Source organism: Xenopus tropicalis, chromosome 6 (genome assembly GCF_000004195.4).
Source record: "Xenopus tropicalis strain Nigerian chromosome 6, UCB_Xtro_10.0, whole genome shotgun sequence".
Lineage (NCBI taxonomy): Eukaryota > Metazoa > Chordata > Amphibia > Anura > Pipidae > Xenopus > Xenopus tropicalis.
In genome coordinates, this window is record NC_030682.2 from 78,071,149 (window position 1) to 78,088,297 (window position 17,149).

The 17,149-nt window shown below is 40.8% G+C and overlaps 1 protein-coding gene across 1 annotated transcript; it reads right to left on the reverse strand.

Moving 5' to 3' along the window:
* Positions 1–868: 868 nt before the first annotated feature.
* med10 (mediator complex subunit 10) lies at positions 869–16,768 on the reverse strand. Its single transcript, NM_001004914.1, has 4 exons — positions 16,522–16,768; positions 13,661–13,744; positions 9,520–9,622; positions 869–1,621 (listed from the first exon to the last, which is right to left on the reverse strand). The coding sequence occupies exons 1-4, from the start codon at positions 16,641–16,643 to the stop codon at positions 1,523–1,525; spliced, it is 408 nt and encodes a 135-aa protein (NP_001004914.1). The 5' UTR covers positions 16,644–16,768; the 3' UTR covers positions 869–1,522.
* Positions 16,769–17,149: the final 381 nt, after the last annotated feature.

Below are 17,149 nucleotides of genomic sequence, written 5' to 3' on the forward strand. Positions count from 1 at the left end.
ATTTTGCGACTTTAGATAATGTGACTACATACAATTGCAAACTGTCTCAGAATATCAGTCTGCATCATGCTAAAATTTAAGATAAACTACCCCTTACAGAAAAAGATCCACTGTAAATACCACAGTTTGTCAGGTTAACGCAAATAAACTGTACAATATAAGTATTTTTTTTATTTTGCTCTCAAACCTGAGCTAGGGGGGGGTGGAAGGTAGCTGCCTACATATATAAACAAGGTGTTTGCCATGCAGACAATATCCACCTCTATCCCCGCCCCCCCCTCAAAAAAAAAAAATTCTGACACTTTATATGCATGTCCTAAATTGTGAATTTTGTGTGTATCAATTCCAGTTATTCTAGCACAGGTGGGGTTTCAGAGGCACATATTTTATTATTTTTTCCTCACCCAAGACCATTGCTGGTTGGATGGCATACGCGTTACTACGATTTCCCAAAGTTGCATGAAGTTTCCTTTGGGAAGCAACTTTGGAAAATCGTAGCGACGCGTATGCCATCCTACCGGCAATTCAAATTTTTGCCGGTGGGATGGCATTGCAGGGAGATTGGTCGCCCGCGGTAATAAAGATTTGCTGCGGGGCGACTAATCTCCCTGAGTGCCACTACCCTTAAGCACACAAACATATTTGACAGAAGATAAATGTCTACCAACCCTTTCCATAAGCTGCATATATTGTTTTTCTCTGAGGACTTTAAGTGACAAATTTTTTATTTAAACTAAGCTTATTATTCAGTGCTTAGTACTATAAGATGTTTGCACCATGGATAAAAGCAGCAGTTCAGTATTTTCACTACCTTACAGAAGTAGCAGACTATTCTGAGTATATCTATAACATCTGTTGAAGCAGTTCATAGCCAAAATAGAATTTATTAATACCACATCAACCAATACAGAGATTAATACATTAGGCTTTATAAAATGTTGCCATCCCAATGATACCGTTGCATACGAATAGTGAGACAAAGTAAATGATCCAAATTGACAAAGAAGTTCTGACAATTGCAACGCAAATATACATCGTCCCATTAACTGGAACCTATTGGTCAATATTTCCTTGCTACGCAATGCTTTATGTAGTTAAATATCCAACATAATTCTTCCAGTGGATGTTAAGTTTCTCCATGGATATGTTTGATGAAGCCAAGAGACCTGATTCAGCAACATAGTATGAATTTAAAGGGCATCCTGCTTTATGCATCCTCTCCTCTGGCAGAAAAAACATCTGTATCTGTTTTTGATCCTTCTCTGTTTGCTCAGTTTATTACAGATGTATTCACAGTTGCATGTAATTGTGATTTTTGTGTGCTTGGTGTAGACATGTTCCATATTGGCCTGTCAGTTTTTGTAATCATACACTCATTCCATTCATTGCAGAGGAGGAGTTTCCATTAAAATGAACTGCCATTAAAATTTCCATGATAATATTCTACTCCTGTCTGAGGGCAAATCCTTCTGGGTTTTTTTTTAATGGAGAATTCTCCATCTCCTTAGAGTGGGGAATATTTTTATGAAGGAGGATGATCTTCCCCTCTTATTGCTTTGTACTTTGCCATGTCTTCTGGAAAAACCTTGCTTAATTCTTGAATTAACAGACTCTTAAATTTCTGTAGAAGAAAGAATAAAATGAATTATTTAGGCATTAATATAAGAAAATACATGCAAAGCTGCTTTCTCACCATTATATTTTATAAGCAGGTACCTGCTTAACATTTAGTTTATATTATGGAGGGCAAGTAGGTAAAATATTTTTTTTTATTTATCATTTGCATGACAATTAGAAGGTAATTCTGTCACTGTAAACTGCACACTGTTTAATAAGAATGCTGAGAGGTACATTTAAGTATAGAAGCATGAATAACAACTGACCTGTGTGACCAGATATATATGCACCAGCAAGAGGAGAGATGAAACAAAGACCATACAAGCACAGCAGATAAATATAATATGAAAAATATATGTACCAAGAGGCACTTGGTAGAGAGGTTACTAATACAACCACTGCCAGTGTAACTGCAACACAGGAAATCAAGAATGTCTATACCTACACCCTTTTTTTTTAATTCTAAAACAGCTGAGCTATAGGGCTTCTATGTGGCACAAAAACACATGAAACCACAAGTTAATAAAAACATCATAAATAGCAGCTTGCATTCCTTCCCTAGTGGTTTTAGTCCAAAGTAGGACAAATGCTGGGATTCCTTCTGCTTTGCATACAAATGAGGAGAGAGTCTCACAACTCAAGATGCTTTTCATGTGGTCTTGACCCAAATAATCCAGCTTACGCTTCTAAAACAAACGTATTCCATGACAGCAACGTAGACCTTTAAGATAAAATGCTAAGACCGCCTAGATCATATGTCACTGAACTTTTATTAAATAACTGGTATAATTGTTTTAGAAAGCCATATAATAACCAGGATCTACAGCCCAAATAATAACTATATATTTAACTTGAGAAAGTGGATTTTGATTAAAGCTAAATACATGTGTTTAGAGATAAATATCTGCCCCCCTCTTAAAGACCTGATCTTAGAGACTGATGCACAATATATAGTACAATATAAAGTAAAGGGCTTCACATTACTAGAATATCATTTATCAAGAAAACCCAGCAGTCAAGCATTGTGCAGAAGAGATTCCATATCTACCTGCACTTTTCTAAAAGTGAATTAATTCAAAAGGTTCCAGGGCTGCTTTTATATGAATGTGTGCATGGGGTACCAGTGCTTATGGCTTTTTATTCTTGCTACAAACAAAAATACATTCATAACTTACACATAAGCAGTGGGCATAAAAGTGCAGCCAGCACAATAGAATGACCCAAGAAATAACAATGTAAATGACAGAAAGGCAGAATAAAACCTAACAAAGCTTTGAGCCAGGAACCAGTCACATAATAAACACAGCATGAATGGAGCGTATAGAACCAACGCTATCTGAATGAAACCCTGAAGGAACACAGAATGTACAGAAGCCAGAAAACCTGCTGTCTATTTGCATATTAGTAACGCTACAAATGTGTGAAGCTGCCAGATCCAAGAGACTGAACTATACAAAATACAAAAAGCATTCAAAACCAATTACCTGAGTTATACCAGGCAAATTCCAATTAAACAATCACAGTAGCGTTTCAGTAGCCATGGTGCTGCATACAAAAATTATATTACATAGATTTATGTTAAAATATTTACTGGAGACCTTCCAATGTTTTTGCCATTAGTTTATCAAGCAAACAACTTGGCATGGTGTCAGTATCATTCATAAAAACAAAGAATTAAACAGTAGGTTTGCTTTTTTCAAATACAAAATTGATTTGAATCTTTCATTTTAAGTAAATATTAGTTATATAATAGTTGTATCAGGAAAATCAAATAGTATATTTAACAATAGCAGCAACCACTGACTAAAGATACATTTAATAATGGGGGTGCATGTAGGTGGAAATATGAAAAGATGACATCTCACAGCATACACAAAAAATACTCTCAAAGTGATCATGGGAAAACTCTGTAAAGCACCTTGAAATACGTTGGTGCTCCATAAAAAGGCAATGACTTGCAGTTAAAATCCATCTGCCTAGTTATCCTTTTAAATTTCCTTTTAGTATAGCCCTATTTCTAGCAACTTTACAGTTGGTCTCCATAATTTTTTTTATAGTTTTTTTTTTATTATTATTATCCCTCCTTTTCTGCATATTTCCAGCTTTCAATTGGGGTCACTGACCCCAGCATGCAAAATAGTACTGCTCTCTGGGCTTACAATTGTAATATTATTGTTACTGTTTATTTCTTATCTTTCCAAGCTGCTGAACAAAAAGCTAAATAAATAAAAAAACTAATTGCAAATTGTCCGCCATACTAAAAATTAATAAGGTGAACAACCCCTTTAACATGTAGTGACAGCAATCAGACATTATCCTATGTGGACACCAAGTAGGATGGAAAGTCTAAAGCTGACCCTTAAGATTGCCAGACCAGCGGATCGTTTACCACAGTGTTTTTCAACCGCTATTCCGCGGCACACTAGTTGCCTGGTGTGCCGTAGGCAGGGCCGCCATCAGGGGGGCACAGCGGGTACAACTGTCCCGGGCCCGGGCAATTTTTACTTTCAAAGGGGGCCCGGCGATTCTACAGTTTTTCTTAGTAGCTCGGGCCCCCTTTAATAAAATCCGGGCCCTGTCATTGGTTGCGCCCCGTGTGTACGGGTGACGTCAGTACGCACGGGGCGCAACGTTATAAAAGGGCCTGTGTGCGGTCGCGTGTAGGCAGAAGTGCAGAGGCGGCGCGCGTGAGGGGAAGATGCTGCTGAAGCCGCCGAAGAGCAGAAGTAAAATGCTGCTGGGAACCAATGTATTAGGGGGGGCCACGGGGCACACTGACTTATGGGGGCACTGCTGCTGGGCACCAATGTACTAGGGGGGCACTGCTGCTGGGCACCAATGTACTAGGGGGGCACTGCTGCTGGGCACCAATGTACTAGGGGGGCACTGCTGCTGGGCACCAATATACTAGGGGGGCACTGCTCTTGGCACCAATGTACTAGGGGGGCACTGCTCTTGGCACCAATGTACTAGGGGGCACTGCTCTTGGCACCAATGTACTAGGGGGGCACTGCTCTTGGCACCAATGTACTAGGGGGGCACTGCTCTTGGCACCAATGTACTAGGGGGGCACTGCTGCTGGGCACCAATGTACTAGGGGGGCACTGCTGCTGGGCACCAATGTACTAGGGGGGCACTGCTCTTGGCACCAATGTACTAGGGGGGCACTGCTGCTGGGCACCAAATCAGTGGGGGGGTGGGTTTGTGGAGAAAATGTCCCGGAAAATACTTTCTTTGTGTTTATTTGATTCCTATTCAAGAGAATTACTTTATATATAGTCAATATAGGCACAGAGTTAAATTTTTTAACATTTTCTAATGGTGGTGTGCCTCGTGATTTTTTTCATGAAACAAGTGTGCCTTTGCCCAAAAAAGGTTGAAAAACACTGCCCTAACTGCACTGTGCAATACCTTTGGTATGTTATTTTGGTCCTTATATTAAATTTTTGGGGTTTTGGTGCATTTTTAGTAATTTTATAGCAATTTTCAATTCTGCCTAGGTGTTGTTCACTTGATTTTGTCCGAACTATGATTCGAACTGTGATTCTGACTGCAGATTACACTAGATGAAAAAAAAAATGATTTTAGTAGTTTTATTGGATTTTAGCGATTTTATTGCATTTCGCATTGTTCTTTGTTACTTGTTTTTGCCCATGGAAATTTTGTCTGCTATATATCGATTTGTGTGCCTCTACTGTACATGCCACATAGTTTGGTAACTCTATGCATATTGGGCATCAAACTGTACAGTAGTCCCCTGGCATTCATATTTAGAATGTTTTATGTTGATATGTTATGAAAAGTTGGATGTATAATGGGGTAAAATGCAAGCTTTGTGACGATTTTCAGAAATGTCATAAAAACTGTTATGTTTAGCATAGCTTTGTAGGTTTGCAGTAGAAAGATGTATTTATCCATTTTTGTTTCGTCAGAAAATATATGGTTTTTTAGGGTCTCCATACTGTTAGGGGTCTTGCGGCACATAATACACACCAGGTGCTTATATTGCAGTGGCCAGAGCGTCAGACATTCATATGCACTATTGCCATTTGGGTGCCTCAGTACACCACATAGTTTGGTAAATCTATACATATTGGGCATCAAAAGTTCAGTAGACCCCTGGCGTTCATATTTAGGGTGTTTCATGTTGATACATTATGAAATATGGGGTATATTATGGGGTAAAAGCAAGCTTTGATGATTTTTAGAAATTCTGTAAAACCCGCTATGTTTAGCATAGCTTTGTAGTTTGGTAGTTTGCAATGTTTATGGTACATTATGAAATGTTGGGTATAGCATGTGGTAAAATACAAACTTTGAAACAACTTTCAGAAATTATGCTACATTTAGCTTAGCGGTTTGGTGCTTTTCCATACAAAAACATATTTACCCATTTTACATTTGGCAGAATGTGTATTTTCGGAAAACATGAGGTTTTCTGGGGTCAACTTACTTATTTCCCACTTTTACCACATATATTTTTACTACCAAAAAATACACCGCCATATGCCATGAAATATGTATGCACTAACTTCATTTTGGGGTCTCTAAATGCCAGATACTTTGGTAATCCTATGCACAATAGGCATCAAACTGTTCAGTGGACCCTTGGCTTTCATATTTAGGATGTTTTTCCCTGGTACCTAATGCTATGTGGGAGATAAGGTGCTTGAAAGTGGAAGCTTTGAGGCGATTTTTAGGTATTCCATCAAAACCGCCAATTGTGGGAAATCATAGTGACTCCATACTTTGGAGTATAAAGATATGGGTACTTCACCCAAATGTGTACTTTCAAAAAAATATATGATTTTGGGGGGGTCAATTTATTTATTTGTGTTTTTACCACACAAAAAATGCAGCAAATGTGTTAAAGGAGAAAGAAAGGTAAAAACTAAGTAAGCTTTATCAGAAAGGTCTATGTAAATACTGCCATAAGCACTCACAGAAATGCTGCACTAAGTCTGTAATTCATGTGCCACAGACACGCAGCTCTCTGCTGCTCTCACCCCTCAAGAATGCTAAGAACTCACTCCCCCCCTTAGGAATGTGGATTTGAGCCAATCAGCAAGAAGCTGACTCATAGTCTTACTAACTGAGAATGTTCACTTGGTCTGGGTGTGCAGGAGTGAGGCATTATGGGAACTTTCTTTACACAGCTCAGCGTTTTTTCTTTCTGTTTGGCTTCTGATCTTCTGAACAGGTGAAATATGGGGAGGCTTAAGGGCACTATTGAGACAACTGAAGGTATGCCTGTAGCTTGAGAATAACTCTTTACTAGCCTTTCCTTCTCCTTTAAATTTTCAATAGCAGAAGTGACCTCTGGTTGCAATTCGGATGCACTAACTTCCTTTTGGGGTCTCTAAATGCCAGATACTTTGGTAATCCTATGCATAATTGGCATCAAACTGTTCGGTGGACCCTTATTTAGGATATTTTTTCTTAGTACTTAATTCTATGTGGGAGAGAAGATGCTTGAAAGTGGAAGCTTTGAGCAGATCCACAGATCAACAGATCCACTCACTGGCTGCCAATCAGAAGTCATCTAGAAAGTCCCTGTGTTCCTTGTCTGGCCTATTTGCAATCACTATTAAATTAGTACCTGGTTAGTAACCTATGTAAACCAGCAGTAAATCATTTCATCAGCCAACAGCAATTAAAATATTGCAGCAAAGTTGCCATAAGTTATTGACTGGGTGAAAATTTGCCCACTGTTATTAAGTGAGCCCCACTGATGCTTACCTGATAGCATCTGTACATTAACATCAAGAAAGGGAACATCACTGAAATTGCAGCAGATTCCTAAATCTTAAAACAACTTACTCGTGGTGAAGACTGCAACACTCTACTGAATATATTAACCCTTTTACTGCCAGCTGTTTTGGTCAAAGCGGAACTTGTATTGCCAGACAGTTTTTGAACATTTTGCACTGTTTCACTTTAGGGGCCTTTCCTCGGGGGGACTTTTAGTTTACCCAGGAAAACAATATATTGTTTTTTTCAGAACAACCTAAGCTTTCAAAATATGGTAGAATTTTTGTGTAATTCCAATTCTGTAGCAAGATATAGGCTTCTAAATGTCTAAAAATGCAAAAAAATAGAAACAATACTAGAAACAAAAATTATTTTATGCACGAATATACAAATGATTTGGAAAGTCCCATGTCTCCTGAACGTGCCAAAACCAAATATATATAGTTTTATGGAGATTTCTCACTTGTATAGGTCAAAAACTCACAGCAGTACACTAACAAATTTCCAAAGCACTGCTCCAGAAAGCTGCATACTTTAGATTTCAAGGCCAAAAATTCCACTAACAGAAGGTTTATCCCAGAAAATTGTACATTTTACAGAATAGGCACAACTGTCTGTCTACTCCAAACTATCAAGTCGCAATGCTTTCCTAAAGTTATTGTTTTTTATCAAAATTTGGGATTTTTTTTTAAAAAATCGCTTCAAAGCTTCCAGTCTATAGTATCTTATCTCCTACAGGTCATAAAGTAAAAATAAAACACCCTAAATATGAATGCCAGGGGTCCACTGAACAGTTTGATGCCCAATATGTATAGGTTTACTTAAGTATGTGGCATGTAGGGGCCCCAATGTGAACATACCCCCATATGTACTGCATAAATCAACACATTTACATCATTATATGTGGGATAAAGCTAGTAAAAAGTACACTCACCCCAGAAAGTCATATATTTTTGGAAAGTACACATTCCCCCGAATCTATGATGGGTAAACATTTCTTCTTGCTTCAAAGTACCAAGCTGTAAAGCTTTCCTAAGTTTGCAGATTTATAGGACATTTCGAAAATCGCATAAAAATGTTGCAATTTGCCGCATTTATCTCTCACAATTTCTTGATAAAGATCAGATAAAGGCAAATCACCCCAAATAGGAACACCTATGGTCTACTGAACAGTTTGATGCCCAATATGCATAGATATACCAAAGTCTGCGGTATGTACTGACCCCAAAATGAAAATAGCGCATAAGGATTTCTCGCCTGCAAGCTCAGCTTTTGCACACAGAGCCCCCTGACAGCGTATTATGTGCAGTAACCCCCCCTAACTATACAGAGACCCCCAGAAAACCATATATTTTTGGAAAGTACACATTCTGATGAATTCAAAATAGGTAAAGTTATTTTTGTACACCAAAGTTACACCTGGCAAAGCTACGCTAAAAACAGATTAGGAACACTTATACAGGGATAAAATGCGATAAAACCACAAAAATTGTGCAAATCTGTGAAACAACAAAATAAGTCACACGACAGCGTAATTAGTGGTCAGAATATCTGATCCAATAGTCACGCTGTCATAACATAACAGCGTAATTAGTGGTCAGAATATCTGATCCAATAGTCACGCTGTCATAACATAACATAAACAGTTTTTAGGTAAAAGAAACTAAAAACAAAGTGGTAAAATGAAAAAAAAAAAAAAACCAAAACAAAAAAAAAAAAACAAAGTGTTTGTGTATACATGTGTGTACATGTGTAAAAGTTGTGTGATAGTGTGTAAGTGTGTATATGAGTGTAAATAAGTGTATATTAGTGTGAAAAAAAAAAAAAACTGCTAAAATGTGTGCTGTAAGTGTGTATAAATGTATGTAAATGTGTGTAAGTGTAAGTGTGTAAATTAAAAAAATAAAAAAACTCCTTACCTGTCCTGAAGACCCGATCGCTTCCTCCTCAGTGGGCCGGCGCTCCTCGGGGAGATAGGAAGCAGCAGACGCGATGCAGAGAGCAGCGCTGAAATGCCAACGACGTATGGGACACGTCGTTGGCATTCAAGCCATTTTACTGCCACGAGGTATCCCATACGTCGTTGGCAGTAAAAGAATTAATATAGGTAATAACACATTTTACATAATATAATTAATTGATAAAGCTTACCTTTAGGGTATCAATTTTCCCTTTGACTTGCTCGTTTTTAGCCAAAGCTCTTTCCAAGCACTCCTTGGTGTAAAGTTGTGGATTGCGCCCTTGATCAATGTAACTGAAAGAGTGAATTGAATGTATTAATGATAAACATGCCATTAATTGTGTGTCTATCCTCCATTGGTATTGTGTTATAAGCTAAAACATAAGGCTGATGCCACACAGAGCTGATTCTTGGCCTGTGTAAATGCTCTATGAGAATCAGCCCCTCCGCTGACATCAGTCTCCCAACCATGCCTGCATCTGGAAGCATTGTCTCGACTGGGGTGCAGGCACATGTGGCAGATACTTGCTTGAAATGTGTTAATACAGCCATAGATCCTGTATCACTACAACGTTTAAAAACTTTAAAAAAAATCCACACCCACTTTCTTTATCATAAATAAACAAGTAATTTTTTTTACATAACCCACCTTCAAAAAGATCTCTTCAAAAAACCTTCAAATGATCACAGGCCTACAACTGGCCATTTAAAAATGTTACAAAGACAGAAAATAAAAAATAATAAGAAATGTAGGCTGAATCCTTCAACATCTGTGAAATGGAGGGGCCAGTGTAACACTAAACGCAGTTCAGTATTTTGCTGCAAAAATAACAATTATGCCACCTAAATTCTGTTGAAATGCCACAGAATTCGAAGGGCATCTTCACCATTCATGCAAGTTGGTAATTGCTTTTTTTCCCCATCAATTAAGCAGGATTTGGGCATTAGCAACTTGTTTATTAAAATGGAAAATTGCTTTTCCTGTAATTTGTCACCACAACTAAATGACACTGTAATGTGCCCCAAAATTGTCATGCGGCAAATATAGTAACTGCCTATCACAGTATGTTGGCAGCACATCCAGTCCAGGCTCCAGTCCAGTCAATAAGGAGGAGATTGCAAGATTTTTGAGCATTTGGATATAGGGAATGATTGAGAGAGAAAAATCAAAAGTGACTTGAAAGCAGCAGAATCAGGGAATGGAGGTTTATGGTTGTTATAAGAATTATATCAGGGAAACAGAAGTTGAAGGTGGGAAGATGACCAGTTAACTCTTTTTGCCCATTTTTTTTAGGCAACAAGAGGACGATATGAGGTGACAGGTCTAAAGTAAAAAATGTGAGTCTGTTTTTGCCTATAAATGCTTCTAAACCCCAAATTAGTTAATTAGATGACCCAAAATAGTAGTATAGATTAAAGACGAGAAGAAGTTGAACTTAGAGAGGGCAAGGTGATTAAAGGAGAAGGAAAGTCAAAACCTATTAACCACACTATTAAATAGTACTACTATTGCTGTGTAAAAACGCTATATTTCTGGCTTGCCTAGAGAAAGATTTACAGAGATACACATACTAGAACCTACATACTTGTTTCAGTGCACGGCGCCGCCATCTTGTCCAGCATGTCTGTATGGGTTGAAAAGCACAAGCCAGCCCGCTCCCCGCTCCTGCCACAAACCCCCCCCCAAGCTCCCCGCTCCTGCCACAAACCCCCCCAAGCTCCCCGTTCCTGCCACAAACTCTCAGCCGCTCGCCGCACCTGCCCCCCGCTCCCCCCACCTGCATGTCACAGAGTTCTCCAAGGCTGTGTCGCCATGGCAACCGGACGCTCCTGCTGTCGCCAAGTCTGGAAGGAGCGATGCATTATGGGAATCTTCTCTACACTGCTCAGCAGTTTTTTTTCCTGTTTGGCTTCTGATCTTCTGAACAGGTGAAGTATGGGGAGACTTAAGGGCACTATTGAGACAACTGAAGGTATGCCTGCAGCTTGAGATTAACTCTTTATTAGCCTTTCCTTCTCCTTTAAGTAGAAGTGGTATGGGAGACACAAAAGGATATATAAAGAAGAGAGGAGTAGATACAAGATAGGGCAGTTTCTTAGATCCTTAACAAAGACTGAATCTGGAGCAACAGTGAATGAGCGTTTAAACTTTTATTTATATAGCACTGAAATATTCTGTAGTGCCTAGCCTGTGTGCCTCGACTGCTTTATCTCTATCTCATGCAGTCTCACTAACTGCAGTTTCCTTTATCTCTCCTTAAAGGAACAGTGCAGTGTAACAATGAAACTGGGTAAAATGGATAGACTGCGCAAAATAAAAAAATATTTGTAATATAGTTAGTTAGGCAAAAATGTAATCTATAAAGACTGGAGTGAGCTGATGTCTAACATAATAGCCAGAACTCCTGCTTCCTGCTTTCAGCTCTCTAACCTCTTAGTTAGTCAGTGACTTTAGTAAGGGCCAAATGGGACATAACTGTTAAGTTAGTTTGCGAGCATGCAGGTCAGATTCAAATGCAAACTAACTGAACAGTTATGTCCCATATACCCCCCCCAAGCCACTGATTGGTTACTGACTGCTAAGAGCTTAGAGAGCTGTAAAGGAGGAAGTAGTGTTCTGGCTATTATGTTAGACATTCTTTCACTCCGGCCTTCATAGATTTTTGCCTAAATATTGAATTTTTTTTTGATTTTGCAAAGTCTATTTTGCCCATGTTCATTTTTACACTGAACTGCTCTTTTAAAGTATACGGTTTGTTAAAACTGCACGCTTACACTGCTCCTTCTTCATATATTTGGTAGCCGGACAATTTAAATTGCATACATTTTAAAGAATTTGTAGTTCTCCTGCTATTTACAACTTTTTGTAGTTTGCAATTTGTTTTAGACACATAGCTTGTGCCTCTGCTTCTCAAAGGCTTGGACTCCCTTCACAAGTGAAGCAAAAAAGAAAAATCTATAAATGAGTTATAAATTAGTTAAACAGGAGGAACACAAAAGATAACTAACTATCAAGGACTGAGCCACTGAAGACTACAAACAACTTTCATCTGGACTACAAGAAATGACTCAACAACTGTCCTTTTTAACCCTCTTAATCCTGTCTGTCCTCTCAGTCTTTCCAAAGGTAGTTTTCCATTTAACCCTCTAACTGACTGTCCTTGTTCTGTCATATCTCCTCACCGCTACACTCCTGCTCCTATACACTATATAACTTTCTGAATTCTGAATCAAGCTGCATCCTCGTTTTCAACTGTTGCTTTTGCTAACAAATAATCTTCCCCAATCCAGCCTAGTAAACTCGGCCTCCCTGTTGTTCCCTGTACACATCTTTAGGAGGCCTTACCTCTTCATTGGGTCTTAAAGGGCACATACTGCATCACCCTGAAATAACTTCCCCCACCAGAGGTGCAGGCTAATAGAACCTACACTTCGGTTGGGGGAAACAATAGTGTTTTGTTTTTTTTTGTTTTAAAAAAAACAGCCCCCTACAAAGCTAGGTTGCCACACTGGGAAGGAGCTCTGGGGACGGGCAGACATGTTGTGGCTCATACATGCGTATAAGGATGCCACGACTCATTATACGCATGTGTGTGATGTAGGGGGGTGAGTCGCATCCACCACTCCTACGTCACACGCATGCACAGAATGAGTCAGCAGGGAACCTTGCCCATTATGCACATGTGCACTAAGTAACATGGCAAACAACTGCAACTACACTAACCCATGCTCTTATCCTACCCTGATTAGAAACCTTTCACTAGCTGGTCTCCTAGACTGCCTGTATGTTCCTGAATGTCTCCTCCTCTCAAAGCTACTATGTTTTCACTCTATCTTCTTGCTCCTTACACTTCTCATTGTAAACATCTATCTTCTTGCTCCTTTTCGGCATATCGGGCCGAAAATGCATGCTTTCACATTATTCCGGCTAAATTATATTTAGCCCACACAGCCGGGTGAGCACAGGAAAGCAGATCCAGATCCGCTTTCCTGCATGTGTGTACAAATTGCAGGCGGCGGAAAGCAGACAATTTTTTGTGCCCTTGCCCTTTGGGTAAGAACCCTTCACCATGCAAGACATTAAGTGAAACCCTTTTTAAAACAGAATGTATTCACGTGCCTCATGCTACACATATGGCACTGCTTAAAACTAATTATCAGAGGCTTAAACTCTCACAAATCTCCCCTGAATGCTTTCCAACAATAAAGGGTATTGCCAATGGGAAAACATATGGGGCACTTCGTTTTCCAGTCACGCAAATTTTCCTTTGGGAGCAACTAATCTACAAATAAAACTATTTATTTAGCAGGAATGAACATGTTGGTACTCACTCAAAAACTTCCAAGGGTACAGTGATATCATGAAGTTGTTGTCGACATTTGTCAATATCTTGCAAGCCGGTTACCAAAAAATTTCTGGAGGAAAGAGACATTCTATTACTATGGGTTAACAGATTCATTAGACATTATACTATTTTATCATCTTAAAAGTAAAACAATTTAACAAACAAGTACCCTAGTGTAAGTGCCGATATACAGATGCAATGGGCCCCCTCTAAGTGCTGGTATAAAGATGCAATGGCACCCTGGTGCAAGTGCCGTTAGACAGATGCCATGACAACCCAATTGAAAGTGCCGATATACAGATGCAATGGCTCCCTAGCGCAAATGAAAATATACAGATGCAATGGCCCCCTAGCGCAAGTGCCGATATACAGATGCAATGGCCCCCTAGCGCAAGTGCAGATATACGGATGCAATGGCCCCCTAGCGCAAATGAAACTATACAGATGCAATGGCACTCTCTAAGTGCTGATATAAAGATGCAATGGCCCCCTGGTATAAGTGCCGATATACAGATTGCCGATATACAGATGCAATGGCCCTGGTGTAAGTGCCGATATACAGATGCAATGGCACCCTATCGCAAGTGCCGATATACAGATGCAATGGCCCTGGTGTAAGTGCCGATATACAGATGCGATGGCCCCTTAGCGCAAGTGCCGATATACAGATGCAATGGCCCCCTGGTGTAAGTGCTGATATACAGATGCAATGGCCCCCTGGTGTAAGTGCCGATATACAGATGCAATGGCCCCCTGGTGTAAGTGCCGATATACAGATGCAATGGCCCTGGTGTAAGTGCCGATATACAGATGCGATGGCCCCTTAGCGCAAGTGCCGATATACAGATGCAATGGCACCCTGGTGTAAGTGCTGATATACAGATGCAATGGCCCCCTGGTGTAAGTGCTGATATACAGATGCAATGGCCCCTTAGCGCAAGTGCCACTATACAGATGCAATGGCACTCCTTAAGTGCTGATATAAAGATTCAATGGCACCCTCGTGTAAGTGCCAATATACAGATGCAATGGCCCCTTGTTGTAACTGCTGAAATACAGATACAATGGCCCCCTAGCGCAAATGCCAATATACAGATGCAATGGCACCCTAGCGCAAGTGCCAATATATAGATGCAATGGCACCCTAGCGCAAGTGCCGATATACAGATTCAATGGCCCTGGTGTAAGTGCCGATATACAGATGCAATGGCCTCCTGGTGTAAGTGCTGATATAAAGATGCAATGGCCCCCTGGTGTAAGTGCCGATATACAGATGCAATGGCCCCCTGGTGTAAGTGCCGATATAAAGATGAAATGGCCCCCTGGTGTAAGTGCCGATATACAGATGCAATGGCCCCCTGGTGTAAGTGCTGATATACAGATGGAATGGCCCTGGTGTAAGTGCTGATATAAAGATGCAATGGCCCCCTGGTGTAAGTGCCGATATACAGATGCAATGGCCCTGGTGTAAGTGCCGATATACAGATGCAATGGCACCCTAGCGCAAGTGCCGATATACAGATGCAATGGCACCCTAGCGCAAGTGCCGATATACAGATGCAATGGCACCCTAGCGCAAGTGCCGATATACAGATGCAATGGCACCCTAGCGCAAGTGCCGATATACAGATGCAATGGCACCCTAGCGCAAGTGCCGATATACAGATGCAATGGCACCCTAGCGCAAGTGCCGATATACAGATGCAATGGCCCTGGTGTAAGTGCTGATATAAAGATGCAATAGCCCCCAGGTGTAAGTGCTGATATACAGATGGAATGGCCCCCTGGTGTAAGTGCCGATATACAGATGCAATGGCCCCCTGGTGTAAGTGCTGATATACAGATGGAATGGCCCTGGTGTAAGTGCCGATATACAGATGCAATGGCACCCTAGCGCAAGTGCCGATATACAGATGCAATGGCCCTGGTGTAAGTGCTGATATAAAGATGCAATAGCCCCCAGGTGTAAGTGCTGATATACAGATGGAATGGCCCCCTGGTGTAAGTGCCAATATACAGATGCAATAGCCCCCTGGTGTAAGTGCCAATATACAGATGCAATGGCCCCCTGGTGTAAGTGCCAATATACAGATGCAATGGCCCCCTGGTGTAAGTGCTGATATACAGATGCAGTGGCCCTGGTGTAAGTGCAAATATACAGATGCAATGGCCCTGGTGTAAGTGCCAATATAAAGATGCAATGGCCCCCTGGTGTAAGTGCTGATATACAGATGCAATGGCCCTGGTGTAAGTGCCGATATAAAGATGCAATGGCCCTGGTGTAAGTGCCGATATAAAGATGCAATGGCCCTGGTGTAAGTGCCGATATAAAGATGCAATGGCCCTGGTGTAAGTGCCGATATAAAGATGCAATGGCCCTGGTGTAAGTGCCGATATACAGATGGAATGGCCCTGGTGTAAGTGCCGATATACAGATGGAATGGCCCTGGTGTAAGTGCCGATATACAGATGGAATGGCCCTGGTGTAAGTGCCGATATACAGATGCAATGGCCCTGGTGTAAGTGCCGATATACAGATGGAATGGCCCTGGTGTAAGTGCCGATATACAGATGGAATGGCCCTGGTGTAAGTGCTGATATACAGATGGAATGGCCCTGGTGTAAGTGCTGATATACAGATGGAATGGCCCTGGTGTAAGTGCTGATATACAGATGGAATGGCCCTGGTGTAAGTGCTGATATACAGATGGAATGGCCCTGGTGTAAGTGCTGATATACAGATGGAATGGCCCTGGTGTAAGTGCTGATATAAAGATGCAATGGCCCCCTGGTGTAAGTGCTAAAATACAGATGCAATGCCCACTGTGCAAGGGCTTTGCTACTCACAGCTTCTGATTAAGACCAGCCTGGCTGCTGGGCTGGAAGTCGCTAACAATGATTCCCAGCTGGCGAATGTTCTCCACGAACTTCTCTAAATGTTCCTCCAGGTTGTCAAACTTCTCAGCCATTCTGGCTCCTGAGCCCACACACTTTCCTGCTGGCACCAATCGTTTCCTGTCCTTTCCTACCAACCCTCAATCACTATCTTTTTCTATAAAATAATATAATGAGCCAGAACAGTGGAAGCACTGTCGTTATTCTTTCGTTCCTTTCACTTCCGGGTACAGTTCCCTCCCCTTCCTTTGCCTTCTGACTAAGCGTACAGTCCGTGTGCGGCCGCAGTAGAGTGGCAGCCAATTGGAGGTAGGGGATGTGGCTTTAGCGGAGATACTCATGGTTGGCGTTCACCGAGGTTTACATTGAAAGCATTCCGGAGATTTTCTCCAAAAAGGAAGATTCTCTAATGACAGGATATTTGTATTGCGCGCTTGGCCAAAAGCTGGACATTTTTACAGTGTTATATTTCCAATTTCACCTTATGGAGATGGGGAGACACACGACGCTCCAGTGGGATAGCGTGATTCACTCATGCTGGCAAGCGTTGCAGCTTTGGGGAAAAAGTGTCATTTATCAA

Excerpts from the sequence above, each read along its gene's own strand:
- med10 (NM_001004914.1), bottom strand. The coding sequence starts at position 16,643 with ATGGCTGAGAAGTTTGACAACCTGGAGGAACATTTAGAGAAGTTCGTG. Across the intron at positions 9,623-13,660 it reads GTACCCTTGGAAGTTTTTGA|TTACATTGATCAAGGGCGCA; the intron begins GTGAGTACCAAC and ends TCACTCTTTCAG. Across the intron at positions 1,622-9,519 it reads GGAAAATTGATACCCTAAAG|AAATTTAAGAGTCTGTTAAT; the intron begins GTAAGCTTTATC and ends TTTCTTCTACAG.